The sequence below is a fragment of the Thamnophis sirtalis genome, unplaced genomic scaffold (genome assembly GCF_051295495.1).
Source record: "Thamnophis sirtalis isolate CommonGarterSnake01/CBP01778 unplaced genomic scaffold, rThaSir2_p1.2 scaffold_1, whole genome shotgun sequence".
NCBI lineage: Eukaryota > Metazoa > Chordata > Lepidosauria > Squamata > Natricidae > Thamnophis > Thamnophis sirtalis.
Genome location: NW_028261381.1, coordinates 49,111,517 through 49,133,212, shown reverse-complemented (window position 1 = coordinate 49,133,212; position 21,696 = coordinate 49,111,517). Strand labels below are relative to the sequence as shown.

Sequence of the window (21,696 nt, the reverse complement as noted above, 5' to 3'; positions counted from 1 at the left end):
GGAAGGCATCATTTGCTTGGAAACATGCATTATTTTATGTAGAACAATTTTTTGTAAGAAAATAATGGTTATATGATTTCTCATCTTGGACTTACATCTGAAGAAGCCTGAGAGAAAAAGGATTTTTAAACTTCTCTACATATTCAGATTTTGTAGCCACAACAAAGGGCCACCACCACCCTGCTTTGACCTTAGCTAAAGGTAAAGGTTCCCCTCGTACATATGTGTTAGTCATTCCTGACTCTAGGGGGCAGTGCTCATCTCTGTTTCAAAGCCAAAGAGCCAGCGCTGTCCAAAGACGTCTCCGTGGACAGCATGACTAAACACCAAAGGCACACGGAACACTGTTACCTTCCCACCAAATTGGTCCCTGTTTTTCTACTTGCATTTTTGCATGCTTTCAAACTTATAGGTTGGCAGCTGGGACAAGTAACAGGAGCTGGGACAAGTAACAGGAGCTCACTCCATTACGCAGCGCTAGGGATTCGAACCACTGAACTTCTGACCTTCTGATCGACAAGCTCAGCATCTTAGCCACTGAGCCACCCTGACCTTAGCTAATATCGTTTAAGACTGAGAAATGTGCAATGATACAGACTTGGCGGGAAGTCCAGGAGGCCATATCTAAGATGAGGGCTACATCTGAAACTTGAATCCTAGAAGGAGGTTGTGGCAAGCCATTTTCTGTATTATTGTCTCAAATCCATGAATACAGTCATCAGAAGTCACATTCAGGGAGTGAACCTATAGTGAATTTAGAACAGGGGTGTCAAACTTGTGTCGTCACATGACAGATTGCAACTTTTTCCCCATTCACTAAACCGGGCTTGGGCATGGCCAGTGCATGATACATCCAAGTTTGACAACCCTGCTTCTTCAGCACATGCCATTTGAAATGTTATCAACTGCATGTTTAAATTCTTCCTTTTCATGAAAAAAAATCCCCACTTTGAAAGGCTGACATGCCAGTTTTTACATGTAAACCTGTTTTGAAGTAAATTTACACAAATTATTGTCAACTGAAAATTGATAGCACTTTATTTTCTACGATGTTCTAGCATTAGTAAATAGAGGACACGTTTAATCCTCTCCTCGCCTGCTGATTTCAGTAAAACTCCACCTTTCCCCACCCATACAACTCTACATTCTCTCTCTCTTTGTATTCTTCTGCCAAAAAAGAACATCTGAGAAGCAAAACAATCAGGGGAAAATAAAGTCATGGGAAAGAATTAATTTCTCCCCTAGAAGTGTTGCTTTAATCCATTAAAAAAAAAAAGAAATGTAACCCACAGGACAGATTAAGTTTCTTATTTAACACAATCCAATTTTAAAATGCATTATTTTTGGTGCAGTTTAACATAATTGCTGATTGTAACTAGTAATATCTATCAACCTAAATATTGGAAAGGTATAACTTTTAAAGGGTATTTGAAATTCAGAAAAACAAAAAAGTGGAAGGAGGCAGGCAAGCCTCCAGGAAACTCCCAGCGACTGGTATGTTTTCCTGCTATATATTACCGTATGTTACTGTGCCAAGTTATTATCAGTCATTAGGCATTTTGTTGATTACCTTTTTATTTAGAAGTATAGCATACATGAAGGCTGATCCAATTATTTGGAGGAAAAAGTGATTAATCCTTTAGAGCAGTCTAATCTCAACAAATTTATGATGTGTGGTCTCCCAGATCGGGAGAATTCTGGGAGTTGAAGTCCACACAACTTAAAATTACTGAGGGTGAGAAAGGAAAAAGATTTGATAGTAAATCTGTTTGCTGTTTGCCCCTTAACTGGGACTCCAAAGTTCTTCTCTAATCCTCTGCTAATTGCTTCTTTCTTCTCTCTTTCCTCATCCCAGGGGTTCCAGCTGCCCCAAATCGCCCTATTGCTCAGGAAAGAAGTTGCACTTCAGTGATTCTCCGCTGGCTGCCTCCATCCAGCACAGGCAACTGTACCATTTCAGGCTACACAGTAGAGTACAGAGAAGAAGGTGCAAACATTGTGAGGCTTTTGCGTGGGAAAACCTGAATTGTGTACCTGTCATATATTTATTTCGCCACTGAATTTTGTAGTTAACACAGTCACACTTTCCTCCAGCACTGTAGTTATAGGCAAATTTTCATGGCCCTACATGTTGACTATTTTTACTAGCACCATATAGCACTGCTGGTAAGGCCAGAGAAAGACAAGCTGCCATAATAGCTATATAGGTAGTTCTGAACTTACAAATATAATTGGGACTGGAATTTCAGTCGCAAGTAGAGTCATCATGGGACCAGACCCAATTTTGCAACCATTTTTTACAATGACTGTAAAACAAGTCTCCGTGGTCATTAAGTGAATCACATGGTTATTAAAATAATACAACTTCCACAATTGACATTTTTTTGCTGGCAAAACATTGCAAAATTACCATCCTGTGACTGCAGTATATTGCAACCAGTCATAAATATGAGCTGGTTACCAAGTGCCCAAATGGCAATGATGGGACAAGGAGGTGGTACAACAATTTGTACCACCACCACATGTTTATAAATGCAAATACAAGTCGTAAGTCCCTTTTTCCAAGGTAATCATAACTTTGGACCATTGTTGAACAAATGATGGTAAGATGAGGACTATATGTACTGCTAGCTTTTACTCTACCTATTCTTTCTTTCTGCTGTGGCTGCAAGCAGGACAAATGGTATCTAAAGCAGGCAAAGGTGATGAGAGCTTACTCTAGGTTTTAAACCTCTGGATGTATCTTAAGAGGGAAAGAAGGCAATCAAGTAGAATAGTTGGCAGCACTAACTGCTCATCCTCCCCTTTCCTACCTTTTGCTCTCAACTCCCTAATGAAAGAATAGAATAATCTATATAAATAAAAATGTAAATGTTCGTTTGTTCAAAATCTTAAACCTCTGAAAGTTCTTCACTGATTGCTTTGAAATTTTGGCACAACATTGCATTCGAATACACACATGTTTTTATATACCTATATATATACATCTGTGACAGGTGAAAACATGCTTTTTCGAAAACCAGTGCCATCTGTTGGATGTAAAAGCAACACAAGCTATACTAAATATTTCACGATTCCATTTCAATGTTTCCGATTGCATTGTTATATTGAATTGTCATGGATTTCGATTTATTTTCATTTTGATTTAATTATTTCATGTGACATTGCATTGGAATTGAGCTGTGTCGTTTACCATAGTGTTCATTTCATGAGTATAGTATATTCGGAACAGTTCAGCCTCACTCCAGCTTGGTGGCGCAGTGGTTAAATGCAGCACTGCAGGCTACTGCTAGATCAGCAGGTCAGCGGTTCAAATCTCACCGGCTCAGGGTTGACTCAGCCTTCCATCCTTCCGAGGTGGGTAAAATGAGGACACAGATTGTTGGGGGCAATATGCTGACTCTCTGTAAACCGCTTAGAGAGGCCTGTAAGGCCTATGAAGCGGTATATAAGTCTACTGCTATATTCATCCCGATGGTCCCTTTATATGTGTGGCTGGGCTGTGGCCGCACCTGCCCCTCCTCCGATGAGCTTCGGCCATTTCCGCCAAGGGGAGCCGAAGCCCTTCGGCCTCCTCCTCCGCTCTTTCCCCTCCCCTCCCGCTGGGTCTTTGCTGTCTACGACGAGGCAGTGCCTGCACCATCCTCGTCCACTTCCCCCTACCCTTAAGCCAGCTTCCCCATGCCCAGCCCAGCGGAGCTCCAGAGGAGGCGAGGCAGAGCATCTCTTCAGCCCGCCCAGCCGCACACGCTCTCCACCCCCCCTCACAGCGAGCCAGCTACGCCCTCGCCAAGGCAGCTCCGATGGGGCAGCGGCGGTGTCAGCCTGAAGTGCAGTGGGGCTGGGGCGGCCGCTGGGTGCCCCATGAGGCGGCAGCTGCAGTGGCAGCAGAGTCTCTGGATGGGGGCCGTAGCCACCATGGCTGCCTCACGTCCAAGTCACCAGAGGCGGCTCCTTCCTCCTCCTCCTGCTCCTTAGGGGATGCCAGCCTCCTTCTCTCACTGCCACCGCTGAGGAAAACCGGGTCAGGGGTGGTGGCCACCTCCTCCTCCTCTCCTCCTCAGCCCAGCTGGGCCAGCGCCTGAGGGAGGTGGCGTAGGTGACGGCATTGGGACTTCCTTCTGCCGGCCCCAATGCAGCAGCAGCTACAGCAGCAGCAGCAGCAGAAGCCTGACTCAGCAACGGAGGCATGGGAGAGGAAGAAGATGGCGCAACCTGCAATGCTGCCTCAGCGGGCCAGCAGCAGCAGCAGCACCACCAGCTTGGAAGACTTCCAGCCCAGCCTGCTGGCCCAGTTGACACCGGATCCCCCAGCCTCTGCTGCCACCTTTGTCTCAGTCTCCTCCTGCCCTCCTGGGTCACCTCCACCGAAGAGCCTGGCGCTGCTCTCGCAGGGAGGAGGAGGCGTTGGGGGTCTGGCAGGCGCCCAGTTGAAGAAGAAGGGCGGCTTCCAAATCACCAGCGTGACTCTGGTGCAGATCTCAGCTCCAACAACAGCATCACCGAAGACATGGAGAGCTACGATGAACTGGACAAGTTGCACACCGAGGACTTCTCCTCCTCTGAGATCCTGGATGTCTTGCTCACCCGGGCCACCGACTTGGGGGAGCCCGAGCGGAGCTCCTCCGAGATGCTCAACAACTTCCACGAGGCCAACAGCCCCAGCGCCATCTCCCCCAACCAACCTCGCCTGGCCCAGCAGCCCCAAGGCCTGACCAATAGCAGTACCCACCCGCCACCCCACTATGCCCATGGGGGGAAACCCCCAGCCTCCCTCCCACTCTGGGGTCCCCCTGCCCATTCCAGAGGGGCCCCATCCAGCCCGTCATTCTGGAGCCTGCCCGTCGTGAGGAGCTTGGAGGGCGCCAGGCCGGGGCCTGTGGGAGCGTCCTCTGTGGCTGCTCTTGCAGGGGCCACCGTGGCTCACTTCCATGCAGGGGCCACCTCTGCCAGGGGAGCCGTGGCCAGTGCAGTGAGTGGCAGGGCCCGCCATGTGGGCAAGACCCTCACGAACCTTGCCACTGCTGGCAACGGCATGACCCTGCCCGGAGGTAACCACCCTGGGAATGTTTCTTTCTTTGCATGCTGTTGGTAAATGTGCCCGGTCCAACATCTTTCCAGCAATTGAAGATTGTTTCTCACATACATTGCGTGTTCTAGAGTCGACAAACCATACAATCTCTATATCTGCACAGACAATGGAACAACAAAAAAACTTGCGCTTTCTCTTTTCTTTCTTTTCCATTTAACCAGACTGCGCCACAGCAACGCGTGGCCGGATACAGCTAGTAATAATAATAAAAGAACAATTGCAGGACCATAAAGTCAGCAATGATTTCTAGTGCTAGCTATGAAAGGCTCAGAACTCCAAGGAAGCTTCATTAATGTTCTCTGTTCCTCAGTGGTGTATTAACCATTAAGCAAACTAAGTGCTTAATGCTTAGGGCACTAGGCCCAAAGGGGGCACCACAAAGTTGAGAAAGGAAAAAAAAACCAATGAAGATGTATACAGTATATACAAAGGAGGGAGAGGCACCAAGATTTGTCAGTGCTTAGGGCACCAGTGAGCCTTAATCTGCCACTGCTGTTCCTGATGAAACACTAAGCACCTAGATCAGGGGTGTCAAAGTTGTGACGACCTATTGTCACGTGACGTATCACAACTTTTTTCCCCTTCGGTAAACCAGGGGTGGGCGTGGCCAGCATGTGATGTATCTGGTCCATGGCCTACGAGTTTGACACCCCTGACCTAGATTAAATCTAGTATCCTCATTTCCAATTGTTATTCCCCTCTTGCAGGTGTGCAAAAACATCTGATGAGCTTTGTCATTAGTGTCTAATCTGACAATATCTAAGGCTGATTGCTTGATTTCAGCCCATTGACTATAACTAGAAAGAAATGAGGATGAGGTTGTGTGGGGAGATCTTCTACCCAAAACATCTTGCACCTTTACATCTTACAATTTAGTAACTGGAGAATTGCTACCTTACTGTGGCCTCTTTATTTAAGGAACAGTTGCCCTGCATTCTTGTGTTTCTTTCATCTACTTTCCATTTTGTTATATTTCCAATTAGTGGCATGTGTGCACCATACATCAAAAGTCCTGAAAAGTCCTTTGTAACTAGAAAATATCTGATGAGTTTCAATAAATGGCAAGCATTGTTCAAGCTGCATTGTCTAATATCATTCCTATCACTCTTGTCAGAAGGGTCTCGGCAAAACTGGAGATGAAATTACAATAGTCCCCTTAGTATCACTAAGGACATGGATCTCAATTGACTCCATGTCTCCCTTCATCGCAGAATTATCACAACCTATCTTCTCAGTCCTTGCCTTCCATGCTCTTTCATCCATATCACTCCAAGTCTAACATATTCATGTTTCTGTTAGAAGAAAGTTCTATTCTATTCTATTCTATTCTACTCTACTCTACTCCTGTTCTGTCATGTGCTGTTCTGTTCTGTTATCTTTTCCTATGCTTCATTCACTAAAATGTTGAATGTGGTTCCCAAATTACCATTATTTCTGTAGTATTATCAGTGTGACACAAATGCCAGATGCTCCACATATACCTGGACAGCTTCTTTTTCTCTTGTTCCCCCTCACTTTCTACGCAGGGCTCTTCCACCCTCTTTCCTAACCAAGCAAAGTCACTGAAACATTTGATATTTACCTAAGTTTTAAAGGGGCTTAGGTATCCTGCAGAGCAGAGCTTCAGATGCATTTGGCATCCTGTTTCTTAAAGAGAATGAGGGAGTGGGAAAATAAATAGACTGTCATGACAACAAATGGGAACTCCCAAGGTTGTATGGCTCCATGGCTGGGCCTACAATCTACTCTTAAGACACACCACTAATAAAAGACTGGAAGCACCACTTCTTCTGTTTAATCAGGGGTTTCAAACTTTTTCATAAAACCAAATCCCCAAACCCCTGATCAAGGGGCCAAAAAGAGTTCTCTGCTACCCATTTGAGAGTTTGTTGAGGTAGTGGCTATTATTTGTTGCCTTAACCTTTTCACACATCTCAGTTAACTTCTCACAGAAGAAAAACTTCTATAGCAGTGATGGTGAACCTTTTTGTCCTCGTGTGTTGAAAGTACACACACGTGCACACACCCATAATACAGTGTGTACTCCCTGCCCCCCTGCACATGTGACCCTCCCATGCCCCATTTTGGGCCTAGCAGGCCTCGTGTTCACCCTGCCCCCTCTGCATGCCTACACTCTTTCAGGTGTTATATCAGCCTTGTATGCCGCTTTATTCCTCTCTAGCATTTATCTCCATTGTTCAGTGATGCATATCCTGCCTCTCTAGGATTTACCTCTATCTGCTCCTATGAAGAACTTCCTGTTCCTGTTGGATGTACATATAGTTATATTCTTGATGGCTTGAAAATCAGCTGGCCGGTGGGAGGCACATGCACATGCTTGGTGGAGCTCAGCTTGGCGACTGCTCGCATGCCGGCATATGTTTGCCATCATGGTTCTATAGAACATCCTTTTAAAAACCCTAAATTGATGAATGTTTCGGTTCTATTGAAACCAGGCTGAATACCGAGGTGAAAATCCCTCTACTCTTCCTTAGATCAATTTGTAGGAACATTTTTTAACTGGAGTGCTTTCTTTCTAACCTTCTGTGATTGACGGCTGGTCGCCTATGTCACTAAGAAGGGAATGTGCAATTGCATTTCAATGTTGGTTATTTTCTCTCTTTTGCCTTTTGTCTTTCTTCATACCACACAGGCTCCCAGGTCTGGCAGCAGTCTGTTGCCTCAACTTTGGACACCTACCTCGTTATTGAAGACCTTATGCCTGGCTGTCAGTACCAGTTCCGGGTCAGCGCCAGCAATCCCTGGGGAATTAGCTTACCCAGCGAAGCCTCTGAATTTGTGAAACTCCCGGAATATGGTGAGCCTATATTCACAAAGGAGAGCTGACTTTCAGAATGGAAAACTTCCCTAATGTCACACTTTAGAGTTCTAGGCTTTATTGAAAATAAACATTTCCTGGGAGTTCAAGCATCACATGGTTCATATTTTGTTGCCCGCTATGAAAAATTGGAAAGTGATGTATGCTAACAAGTCTTCCTACGTTCAGATCATTTTATGTTGGTGCAGCTGGTCTTTTGAGAGGAGGGCAGCACAGGGTTTATAATACTTACTTTGCTTGCAGCCATCCTGTGAATAACTGAAGAGTTTCAAAAGAATGCTTTGATTTGGCAAAACTTTGATTGACAGCTCCCTCCAAAGAGAAACAACATCCTTGGTCAAATTGGCCCGGGCCCATTCATCTGCAGACTTTTCTCCAGACTAAAGCGATGGGTTGTCTTGAATCAAACTCCACCCTCACGCCCCCATGGATTGAAATGTCACAGTGGAGCAATTTGCTTTTTTTGAATGGAGGCATTGCTTTGAATCAGATTACTTCAATGACCCAACCTGAAGCGATACTTCAATTAGATCACAGCCAATCTGTACTCTTTTAGATCTGAAACCCAGAATTTTCATTTGAAAAGGTCTCAGGAGGGCTGGTTTCACCATTAAGCAGAGTGAACCAGCCACCTTAGGCAATAGATGTTTAGCAGAGCGAAGAACTGTTCCTTGCAGGTATTTCTGGAAAGGATTAAAAAAAAAAAAAAACCTCAAAATAACCTGACTTTGGTAAATGATGGCATCAGGATAGGGAGCCAAGTATCTTGGGCCACTGCCGGCTCAATCAAGAACTGTTGCCAGTCAAAACAAGATCTACGGTTTGAATCGGAACAATAGTATAACATGGTATCTGAATTCAATTTTATTTAATAGCAATAGCCCTTAGACTTATATACCGTTTCACAGTGCTTTACAGCCCTCTCTAAGTGGTTTATAGAGTCAGCATATTGCTCCCAACAATCTGGCTGCCTCATTTTACTGACCTCAGAAGGATGGAAGGCTGAGTCAACCTTGAGCCTGATGAACAGTGAGTTACTGATCTTACAGAAACACAGTCATTGGTCAGATAGTCTTGGTCCATACTAATATTAATTTTAATCACTATAAAGCATTCCATCCCATCTTAGGCATGTAGTTCTTAATGCAACAATTTGCAGTTATGGAAAGGAAACTTTCTAACAAAACCCTGGTCTAAAGTTGAGACAAGGTGTTCTTTGCTTTATTCATCTATGGATATACCACCTCAATCCAAATTTTAGGTGGTTTACAACTCATATTAAGTTACAGTAATATCAATATAGTAATAACAAACAGCATGTAATTATAATCAAAACTAAACTAGCCCTTCTCACCCCTACAGAGGGTACCTTTCCTTTGGCCTTCCTTGCACTGCACCTCCAGGACTCTGAGAAGGTAATCTCTGACTGTCTAGGTTAGAGGAACAGATTTGATCATAGAAAGGTAGTGTCCTAGAGAGAACTGATGAAATTTTAGAAGCCTTGTGATCTTCCTGAACCTTGCTAAGACACAAGAGCAACAGGCAAACACTGCATTCACTCTTTAATGTATTTGCATGATGAAATCAACACTCACTGCCATCATTATGAACGACTGTGGCGCTGTTATTAAGAGTGTAGTACTGCAGGCTACTTCTGCTGCCTGCCGGCTGCCTGCAATTTGACAGTTCAAATCTCACCAGGCTCAATGTTAACTCAGCCTTCCATCCTTCTGAGGAGGGTAAAATGAGGACCCGGATTGCTGGAGGCAATAGGCTGACTCTGTAAACCACTTAGAGAGGGCTGTAAAAGCACTGTGAAATGGTATATAAGTCTAAGTGCCATTGCTATTGTAGTTTGTTATAGCTGTTGTTGCTGCTGCTAAAATAATTACCTAACATTGACTGTATCTGTTTTATAATTCTATTTCCCAACCCATCTGGTTCCACCAAGACTCTGCAGCGGATGGTGCTACCATTACTTGGAAAGAGAATTTTGATTTTGCCTATACAGAACTGAATGAAATTGGACGGTAAGGAAGTAATTTCACAAAAGAAAATGTAGAGAAAGTATAATTGCACCTTTTTAATCATATTATCATTGCAATGGGAGTCTCTCCATAGCAACCACACAATCTCTGAAAAAGTCAAGACTGCTGTAATCAATCACGGAGAGTCACCGCATTCACACTTTCATGGGTTGCAAAAACATATCTTCCCAGCTGAGTTAGAAGCACTGCATTGCACAACATTGTGCACACAGACACACACACATAGTATCTTCTCTCTATGTATCCCAATTCATTTATTAAATTGCTTAAAATCTTTGTGGGCTTGGATCTAGTTCCCAATATGATGAGCTCCATTCACCAGAATTCACTTTTCTTTTCTTCCTTCTCTTACTAAGCCCCATCACTACTGTACATGCTATCATTTGCAACAGAAACCAGTCTTTTTTTAAACCATGACTAACTCACAAGTGGATAGTTTAGTACATTGCTCTAAGCTATTAATCAAATGTTTACAAACCACAGTGGTAGGTTTAGTGAAGGAAAACATGATGATCTAGCATGATATATAAATGCAGGCTCTGTGTTACTGCTTTTTCTAAGCTCACCTTAGAAACCTTTTAATGCTAAAGTCAAATGAAGAAATAATCACCTGGAGATATAGAACCACTAGAAAGTTACAAAAGTGCTTTTCCAAAAGGCAACTGGACTTTGGGGGATTTTTCTTTGAAAATGTTTCCCTCCTCATCCAAGAAGCTTCCAAGCCCTAGTGGTATAGTGGTTAGAATGCAGTATTGTGGGCAAACTCTGCCCACAACCTGGAGTTTAATCCTGACAGGCTCAAGGCGGACTCAGCCTTTTATCTTTCCAAGTTTGGTAAAACGAGGACCAGGATTGTTGGGGGCAATATGCTGACGTTTGTAAACCGCCAAGAGTGCTGTAAAGCTCTATGGAATCATATATAAGTCTAAGTGTTATTGCTATTCTTCAGTTCTAAACGAATAATTGAAGAAGCTTCTTGAATGAGAAGCAAAACGTTCTTAAAGAAAACCCTCCTAAAAAGTCCTGTTGCCTTTTAGAAAAAGAAACGTTGGACATTCATGGCTTGGATGATTAAGAATCTCTATGGACAACCACTAGAAAGAAAACAGTGCTGACTAAATCTGGGCACAGGATTTATCTATGTAAAAATATGGAGAGAAAGATTTGCCCTTTCTGATGAGCAAATTGTGTTCATGATTTGTGACTGGCATATATATTGGCATCCTTCAGTCTCAAAAGACTATGGTATCGTGCTCTGGAAAGAGGTAATAAAGCAGCATCTGGTGTGGCTAAAAAGGCCAATTCGAAAGTGGCAATCCCTTCCATACTGAGGGCAGATATATTTTGTCCCCTGCCCAGCCCCTAGATTTCGCTGGTTCCGGGACTGCCTCTTTGCCTCAGCCTGCCAAACAAGTGTCTCTTCAAATTGAAGAAGGTCATGCTGCATCTTTAGCCTCCAAGCTGAACGATCAGAGGTCAAGGTTTCCCAGCTGTTAATGTCCGTTCCCAAGGCCTTTAGATCCCTCTTGCAGATATCCTTATATTGCAGCTCCCTCTGGGGCACTTTCCCTGCACTAATTCTCCATACAGGAAATCTTTCAGAATCCGACCATCAGCCATTCTCACAAGTTGCCCAAGCCAGCGTAGACATCGCTGTTTCAATAGTGTATACATGCTAGACATTCCAACATGTTCCAATACTGTGCTATTTGGAAGTTTGTCATACCAGGGATGCCAAGGATATGTTGGAGACAGCGCATATGAAAGGTGTTCAACTTTCTCTCCTGCCGTGTGTAAAGAGTCCATGATTTGGGACTGGCATATAGTTCAGTAGAAACTATGTATGTCCACCTGTCTCCTGGCTATGGAGGATACTAAGTTATCTTGAGGTTTATGATAGAGGGCTTGAGTATTCTTATAGAACCTTATCCATGGTATACATTTGTGAGGATATGTGTATGGAGATGGACAAAAGTGTTAACTTTAAATTTTTACAATTTAATTTTGGGAAGAGGGAGTTCTTCCCACACAAAGCTACTCAGAATTCAGCTTCTAATTCATAGTTAGAATCTCTTATAATAGATTCATTGGGGGGAAAATTGAATATAGTTGTATTAGTTTTACTTTTCCCAAAAGAATATATTGCCAGGGCAAAAAACAATAAATTACATGTAAAGTTAATAACTCAATGATTTTAGAAAGCTCTTAAAATTTATTGATATTGAACCAAAATGGATTCATCCTTTATTCACAAGGTATCTTAATGGTCTTAATTTTCCAGGGGGCGATTTGCTGTCGTAAAGAAATGTATTCACAAAGCCACAAGGAAGGATGTTGCAGTGAAGTTTGTCAATAAAAAAATGAAAAAGAAAGAGCAGGCAGCGCATGAAGCAGCCATGTTGCAGCACCTACAACATCCTCAGTATATCACCATTCATGACACTTATGAGTCGCCATCTTCCTATATCTTAGTTTTAGAACTGTAAGTCCTACATGGAAGCTAAACTTCTTATTTCTTGAAACAAGTCACTTACCGTATTTTTCAGAGTCTTAGACACACCGGAGTATAAGACACACCAAAATTTTGAAGAGGCAAATAAAAAAAAAGTTTTTGCACTCTGCAGACCTCCCAAAAACGGCCGGTTTTTTGCAAAAAAAGGCCAATTTTTGTCAAAAAAGGGCATGCATAGCCTTTAGGAGGCTTCCAGAGTGCTCCTGGGAGCTGGAGGAGCAAAAATGAGCAAAAAACGGCCCATTTTTCGCTCATTTCTGCCCTCCCCAGCCCCCAGGAGCACTCTGGAAGCCTCCTAAAGGCTATGCATGGCCATTTTGGTGAAGCGGGTGGAGTTTCAAAAGGCAAAAAAATTCAGTGTATAAGACGCACCCAGATTTTCAGCCTCTTTTTTGAGGGGAAAAAGGGGCATCTTACTCTGAAAAATATGGTGTTTATCTGTTCTATCATATTGTACATCTGACTATTTTCACAAAAGCCATTTCATTTCCTTACAGGAGGGAAATGAACATTTTGTATATGTCTGGTTCCAAAGATGCATTTTTAAAGTTTCTATGCATCTAAATGTAGAGTTCCTTATATTAAGTTGGATTTATGAAAATGTAGTATCACAAGCCTTTAGCCTGTAGTATTTTTTAAAAATAATTGTCCACCTTTTTTCTTTTTAAAAATACCACTCTATTTAGGGAGATATCCCAGTATTTATGATTGATTGATTTCCCACCTTTATTATTCTTATAAATAATTCAAAGTGGTGAACATACTTAATATTCCTTCCTCTTCCTATTTTCCCCAAAACAATAGCCCTGTGAGGTGAGTTGGGCTGAAAGAGAATGACTGGCCCAACCCACTGACTTTACCCAGCTGTCTTTCATGCCTAAAATGGGACTGGAATTCACAGTCCGCTTAGATTTCATGAGATTTATTTTTGTAATGGAACATTTTTGGATTTTAGGATGGACGATGGCCGCCTCTTGGATTATCTTATGAATCATGATGAACTGATGGAGGAAAAAATAGCTTTTTATATAAGAGATACGATGGAAGCTTTACAATATCTTCACAATTGTCGAGTTGCTCATCTGGATATAAAGGTAAGAAGGAGAAAAGAAGAAAATATTAACTTGTGCCTCTACAGTCTTAAGTACCCATTTTTGCTTGTTCATCTTCACAGCAAACCCAACTACCGGTATGCAAAGTTGCTTCCCAGCTTTAACTATTTGAAATTAAGTTAGTGTCCACATACATTTGAGCCATTCTGCAGGATGTATTTAACTGAAATCTTTGTAGATGAAGATACTAACCATCACACAACCTGTTAAGTATTTTCCATCTGCCAGTCCCAAATTGTCTTTCTATATTATGTTTGCTTTAAATAAATCTATCCTAATAAAGACAAAGTTTTTAACTGTCTCAGCACCCATCACATTCACCTTAGTTCATAACTGTTTAAACATATTAAAATTTTTATATTCTGTTGGTGCCTTGTGATTTTTAATTACCTGTGACAATTGGGTTAGCAATATGGTCTGATAAATCATATTTCAGTAATGTGAGGATTCATGCTAGATGCCCTCTTGAATGTAATGGGCCACAAACCTACCAGACAATACTTGTGGATTTATTTTCTATAAAAAAGATATTTGTTTGAGGAGTAACCCCAGATATAGGCATGTTTCTCTTAGCATATTGGCTATACCAGTATTGACTGAAACCTGTTTTTATCACAACAGAAATATACAATACACCTTTTAAAATGTGATTTAATTTTCAATTTCCACAGCCAGAAAATTTGCTGATTGATTTACGGATCCCAGTGCCACGTGTTAAGTTAATTGACCTTGAAGATGCTGTTCAAATCACAGGCCATTACCATGTCCATCATCTGCTTGGAAACCCGGAATTTGCTGCTCCAGAAGTTCTCCAAGGGGCTCCAGTGTCCCTGGGCACAGATATCTGGAGTCTGGGAGTGCTCACCTACGTCATGTTGAGTGGCGTTTCCCCCTTTCTGGATGAAAGCAGGGAGGAGACATGCATCAATGTGTGCCGAGTAGATTTCAGCTTTCCCCACGAGTACTTTTGCGATGTAAGCCATGCTGCCAAAGATTTCATCCACGTGATCCTTCAGGAAGATTTCAGGAGGAGACCTACTGCTGCCACTTGCTTGCAACACCCGTGGCTGCAGTTTCACAATGGCAGCTATTCCAAAATACCTCTGGATACCTCACGCCTGGCGACTTTCATTGAACGCCGCAAACACCAGTTTGATGTGCGCCCCGTTCCCAACGTGAAGAGCTTCATTATGAGCAGAATGAACCCAGGAACGTAACGCAATACAACTGTGGTAACAATGACGGAGCGCTACAGCGGGTGAAAATGGAGAAAGCAGATTCACTGCAACTTTTCCTCTGTGTACAGAGTATTACATTTGATGTGATTGTTGAGGAAAGTGTGTACTGTTTCAGCAGTTACATTATCTAAGTAGTTAGAATTAGACGCTTTCTCAGGTTGCCTCAGCTGCAACGTCTTGAGGGGGATTTGTTGTAATTACATGGTCATGTTCAATAAGATGGCATCAGTCAAAAACGGGAATCAAAACACAGTTATCTTATTTCTGAAAGATTTGAAGATCTTCAACCATCTGAAAGATCTAGGCAGTTTTGCTAATTATATGAATAGTTGAGTGATGTATCTGAAATTCAATCAAAAATTGGAAAAACAAAACTAAGTGACTATTTATAGTCAACAATTCTTAAACTGGAGTGGATAAATATTGGCTTCTGTGAAAATTGCTATCCTTGTGTTAAGGATCAGAGCTTTCCTGTAAGGCAGATTTCATTAATCTTGAACTAGAATTAAGCTTGTGGTAAGTGTGCTATACTTGAGATTCACAGTAATACTGAAGTGATAGATAAGTGGCATTGATCAAGATATCAGCAGATCATTGCCAATAAGTCCTCTTGGGATGCCACACTTTGTTTTGTTCAACATTAACTTACTAGAAGGTAGCAGTGTGCTACTAACAAGATGGTAAAGTAATTGAGACATCAAAAACATTTAGATGAAGCACAAAAAGGTGATTTTTTAAAAAATTAAAGTTTTATAGCTCTTGTACAGAAAACTTTTGTTGAGAAAAAGCTATCTTAAAATAAGTGCTGTATCTGTAAACTAGATGTCAAAGACTTTTTCTATTTGAAGAATGTTTGTTGAATCCTCATATTCTCTGTAACCTAAAAAGGATTTTATTTCCCTTCCACTTATAAAAGTTGCTCAGTTGTGAATTCAAGCCAAAGTTGGCCAAAGTGTGGTAAACATAGTCGGTCCATCATTATGCTTATGGCTCTGAAATTGGTCTTAGTACATAAGGCTAATAGTTTACTATGACCGTATGCATTTACCTTCTTTGCTCCATTTCTCAAATATGTTTTTTTTTGTTTAATCCCAAAGCATAGTATGAAGCAACTCAATGATAATATTAAAAATCATTGCAATCAATATTACTTTCTGATTAGCCAAGGAGCCCACAGTGTGACAGCCCTTTAACAACCATGTCAAATTAAGTGTTTTTGAAATAATAGTTCCAGGCTGAAGTGTTCTTTCATTATCTTTGTAAAACCATTCCAACACTGAACACCCCAAGAGTATTTTAATACAGTTAATGAATTATTCATGGCCTTGCTGTATGACATTCTTTAGAAGTCAAATCAATCAAAACATCCATCTGGTTTTCCCCACTCCTTTTCCCACTTCCCCAACAATTAATGTCCTGCATGCCTTAGGGTAGGCTGATTTATTTAGTGATTATCAGCAGATATGATGGTTGCTACTTCTTACATGCAGAGATAATGGGCTCCTCTTGTTGGATCACAAAGTGTCAATGATTTGAGGGTGTCCTTTCACTACTTGTGATATAAAAAGCTCCTGGTACAATACTTTCAAGGCCAAATGTATTGTTTAGCTAAAAGATAAAATAAATCTCATCATTCTGGGAAAAAGCAAGGAATAATTTAAGCTTTCATCCTTGGCAAGACGATACAGATAATTGGTTTTCCAAATAAATGCATAACTCCATGACAAGCTGACATTTGGTAACTATTTGTATTCTGTCAGTGGTGCCAGAGCCCACAAGATAGAGTACTCTTGTACAATTGAAAGTTGGGGGTGGGGGAGGAAAAAAGAACTGGCAACTGTTCTTGCAATTTTATCATGAATACTGTGAAAGAGAATTGTGGAAGACAGACTCAATTCCTAAAGAAAATGTGGGGCAAAGATAATACAGAATGAGATTTCTGTTCTGCAATGAGCACTGCTACTTTTCTCCTTGTTCTTTTCCAGGAGTGATTAAGCATCAATATATATTTTTTTGGCTTAAAAGGATTGGGCCTGGGGTCAAGAATACCAAAACAGGAAGAACTCTAAAACTTTAGCATGTTAGATTTCATGGGTTGGATTAATTTTTTTTTTAAATTGTACCAGCGGGAACCCACTCTTTAGTGGGTTCAAAGTCTCCTCTTTATTTAAGGAATTTATAAATTCAAACAAAGACCCTATCATCTATTTCAGACAGAAGAATCTCAGTCTATTAACATTTTGGACCAAGATCCTAGTCCGATCCCATTTTATCTATTTTATTTTTTAGAGAGCCTACTTCATTTTTTTCAGACATTGGGAAATAATATGCCTTAAGAACCAAGAACACATTCTCCAAATGAAGAAAGGGAAATTAGAAGGATTAAATTCCCAGGCACACAGGCCATCTTGTCTGAACTGGCAGAATATTGGGGCTATGATAGCCTCCGTCCCAAAGGCATTTGCAGTTTTTCTTGGAGATTCCCTCTCTTGCATCTTGTTTTACTTGGTGCATGCTCTTTACAATTAACAGAAATAATGGTTTTGTAAGACTCATGTCATGCTTAATAATAATTCTAAATCAAATTAACAGGGCTATTTCCCTAATATTTTCCCCTTTTCCTACCAAACTTCTCCAAACAAGTGCTGTAAATGTTTTTTCCACTTTGCCTCACTAGATAAGTAATAATCAATACAGGAAAGCAGAACAAACAGTACAGAAAATGATGTTAGGAGGTGGGGCTATTAAGTATATATATAGAGAGAGTGCCTTTGCTAGGAAAAAAAAGGCAAAGCCCTTTTTCTTTAAATACAAGATGTTCATTTTTTTCATAATTCATTACACACACACACACACACACACACACCTTGTTGTACTTAATATCAAAGCAACCATCATATGTTGCAATGCTGCCATAATATGGAATGTAAGATAACATCAATTCCTTGTTGCCTTTAGCAACTATTTCTAAAAGGCACTGACAATCATCTAAAAGTGTGGCACGTGGGGCTCAGGTAAAAACGAAAGCCACGATTCAACTGAAGTTGGATCCTAAAATCACACCTATTCCTTTTCTTAAGATCTATGCTGCACTGCTAATATATTTACTAATGAGTAAGTCTAGCTGAAAACAATGCCACATATTTCCAAGTAAAGATATATTTAAAAATGTGGCACATTATGGGGAATTTTTACTAGACCTGAAACAATTTAACAAAAGCCCCACCATTTTATTTATGGATGCAATTTGTTTAAATCTCCTTTCTTCAAGCTGTGGTAGCCATTAGATTCACAATTGCCAACCTGCGTATCCAATTCTGCTACTCTACATTTACATCGATCAGATGTTCACAAATGCTCCCAATTTGAGTCTTTAATGTGTGATTCTTTAAAAAAAAAGTACGGCTTTTATACAGAGTAATTTGCTATGATTTTTTGCTGAAATCACTGCAAGCAAACGTTGGGATAAACCCTGGTGATATTGTGACTGGTGTTTCATAGAATAAGCATAAATTGTGACACAAATCAGACAGTTGACTAAGATATTAAAAAAACTGTTACTTCAAAGGGCTCTGTAATGTGGATGTAAAACCTATCTAGTCCAAATACCTTTTTTTTTTTTGCATCAGATGCTACACAAATAAAAGTGGCTGTGAGGGTTTTTTTTAAAGCCCATCTGTCAAAATATGAAAATCTCATTTTGTGAGACAATGTTAGCAAAGTAGTTTGAGACTGGCTGCGAATGGATGTGTTACTCTGGCCCTTATTCAGTGTCTTGGATCTGCCTGACACAGCTACATGTTCTTTCTTAAAGAACCTCTGATTGATTGCATGTGGTCAAGTGGGGCTAGCAATGATTTGGGTCCTTTAGAATGTAGCTCAAAACGGCTGTACACCATTGGAATCTCAAAATGTTCTGAAAGTGCCATTTCCATGGACCTTTTTTTCTTTCCTATTCATTTCGAGCATCTATGATTCATCAGATGATGGTGCTTTCTCAGCAAAATTAAATCAGACGCACCCCTTTTCCTCCTAAATACTTGTTCTAAAATCATTATATTAATGATTATCAACATAATGTCAGGATTAGTTGGGTTATTTATACTTTCAAAATAGCAAAACTCTTGTTCTATTTAAGCCATATTTTACATTCTATTTTTATGTGCTAGTGTTTTAATCAGCTCTTTGTATTTTGCTAGCAAATTATTCTGATTTTGTCCATGTGACTCCACAATAGACATATATTCTGTCATGTGAAGAACATTACATGACATTTCCATATTTACTTAGTAGTAAGCCCCAATGAATTCAAAGATGAACAGTATGAGTACAGTCCTACAAACATTCTGGTGTATGACTCATTCAACTCAGTGGGACTTGTTCATAAAGAGATATACATTGGATTACACTATTACTACAATGGACTTGAAGCTGCTGTGTAAGGTCCCACCAAGTGAGAACTGTAGGAAAGGTAGTATAATAATGGTGTTTTTTTTTGATTGAGATAACTATATATCTGAGATGCTGTCAGGATTTCCACAAAGGAAATAATCAGACTAAATAATCCCTATTCCCATCCTTTCAAAGGTCAAAGTGCGAACTTATTTCACAGCCTTAAACAAATTTCAGTCTTTTGCTGGTCTGCCTTAAGTGGTATTATTTTATTGTTAATTTCATTTTGTATGCATATGTGTTTTGTAAAGAAGCATTTTGTAAATATTTTATTTATACCTCTTCATATGTAATGTTGTAATGTTCCTATTCTTTGGCAACGTATGTTCTCTATGGATAAAAAAAGTACATTTTAGGCTACTACCTTCCTTATAAATGCAATATATATAAAAAGAGTTAGCACTGGATTGTTTTAGAATATATAATTAATTGTTCTGATAAAATCGACTAAGCCATATATAATGCATTCGGTGAGTAGAAGTTTTTATTTTGACCTGTATCGATGATCCTCAATTTGTGATCTAGGACCCATTAGTGGTCTGCGAGAATATAACAGGTGTCCATGACACTGACAGAAAAAGAATAAAAATGCCCAAAATCTCATGATCACTCAATATTGCAATATTTTGTATTCTCAAGATCTGACGGCTTTTTAAATTAAAAATAGTTTAGTTAATGTAGGATCCTATAGACCCTAGCAGAGTGTGGTATTTATCCATCATGTAGTGGTCATTAAAAGCTTTGAATGATGGTGGCAGGATGTGTCACGCACAGGCCACACCCACCCCAGCTCCGCGAATGGGGAAAACGTCACGAAACATCACGTGATGGCAACATGATGCGGCAAGTTTGAATCCCGTGATATAGAGCAATACATTTGGAATCACTAGTACATCGCAACACAGGTTGCTCTCTTGCCTACACTTCCTTAGAAGTAAAGTCAATTCAGTATAAAGGAAATTATTTCCGAGTAAACATGTATAAGATTAGACTAGCAACATACTGATGGCATACGTATTTCAATAGAATTGTTTTAAATTCCAGCATGTTAAGTTTAATATACCATGATTTATTCTTTGCAGCTGAAAGAGGACAGCTGCATTACTGTCCCCAACTTTGGCTCAGAATTACTTACCTACAGGTACTGCAAAAAAACACAAAATTGTGTACAACAAAGCAGCTCTTTTGAAAGAGTATGTTACAAAGTTTCAGAGATGCAAACTGCCACATTTAAAATACAAATGTCTGATACTTCCTCTTCTGAAGTTTCCTTAATTTCTACAATTCCATGAACTACAGTAAAAATACATTTTGCCATATAATGAGTTAGGAAGTTATAGCTCTATTATATTTGGGCAAACAAAAAGTGTACTAATTGACCTTCACAATATACTAAAATAAGTTGTCCCAAAGGTGTTTTTCTCAAGAGGCAACTGAACTGGATCTTAGGGACTGTGAGCTCGGCCACCTGTGGTTTGGACTCGTGCTCCTCCTCTTTGTGAAGGACTCCCAGGAAATATCATGCGATTGGGTCCAAGAGGAAGTTAATGCCTCACTGTGGGAGTGGGAGGTGTCCTTAAAAGAAGCAGCTTTATCATTGTTGTTAGACACCGCAAGATGGGTGGCCATATAAATGTAATAAATAAACAAATTATCCTATGTAATGTAATTGGAATACACCAGAAGTGGGATTTAGCCCGTTCTCTCAGGTTTGGGGGAACTGCTAGCAGCGGCTGTGGAAGGCTCTGCCCACCCACCCTGACGCACTGGTGCATGCTCACATTTGCGAACCGGTAGGGAAAGTAAGTGAATCCCACCTCTGGAATACACCACCTCAAAGCATTTTCACAAAAGTACTATTAAATATAATATTAATGCTGTTATAATTATATTTTGTATAATTATTATATAAATTTTAATATTATAAATATAAAATATAATAATATTGTAACCAGTTTGTTCTAGTGTTAAGGTGGAACTCACAGACTAGAGACTATGAGTTCTACCTTAGGCATGAAAGCCAGCTGGATAATCTTGGGTTATCTTGGGTAATCACTTTCTCTGTGCCATGAAATAGGGCTCAAGTGATAAACTGGCCAGTCAATTTATATTGCGATCATATGGATCAACATTCAGTTGATCTAAAGACAGCGGACTCTGCACTTGAAGAAAAACTCTAGGAACAAAAAAAAAAAATCCTTCCATCCCCCCCCCCCCCCCCAAATCCAGTGGATGAGAAGCGAAACGTCTTCAAAGAAAAACCAGAAAGTCCAGTTGGCTCTTGAAAAAAAGCACATTTGGGTCTAGGTACAAAAGAATAATCCACACTAAGTGTAGATCAATGAGAGAAAAAATGAATTTCAACAACTGTAGAATAAGGCTGCAGCACAAAAAAAATGACAA

General features: G+C 40.6%; 1 protein-coding gene across 1 annotated transcript in view; it reads left to right on the top strand.

The window, feature by feature from the left end:
- Positions 1-19,759, top strand: part of LOC106546928 (kalirin) — a 95,861-nt gene extending 76,102 nt beyond the window's left edge. The window contains exons 22-27 of the mRNA XM_087711751.1: positions 1,856-1,987; positions 7,746-7,910; positions 9,883-9,961; positions 12,261-12,461; positions 13,447-13,585; positions 14,275-19,759. Coding sequence (XP_087567877.1) covers positions 1,856-1,987; positions 7,746-7,910; positions 9,883-9,961; positions 12,261-12,461; positions 13,447-13,585; positions 14,275-14,820 — 1,262 coding nt within the window. The 3' untranslated portion in view covers positions 14,821-19,759. The remainder of the gene's footprint in view (positions 1-1,855; positions 1,988-7,745; positions 7,911-9,882; positions 9,962-12,260; positions 12,462-13,446; positions 13,586-14,274) is intronic.
- Positions 19,760-21,696: the final 1,937 nt, after the last annotated feature.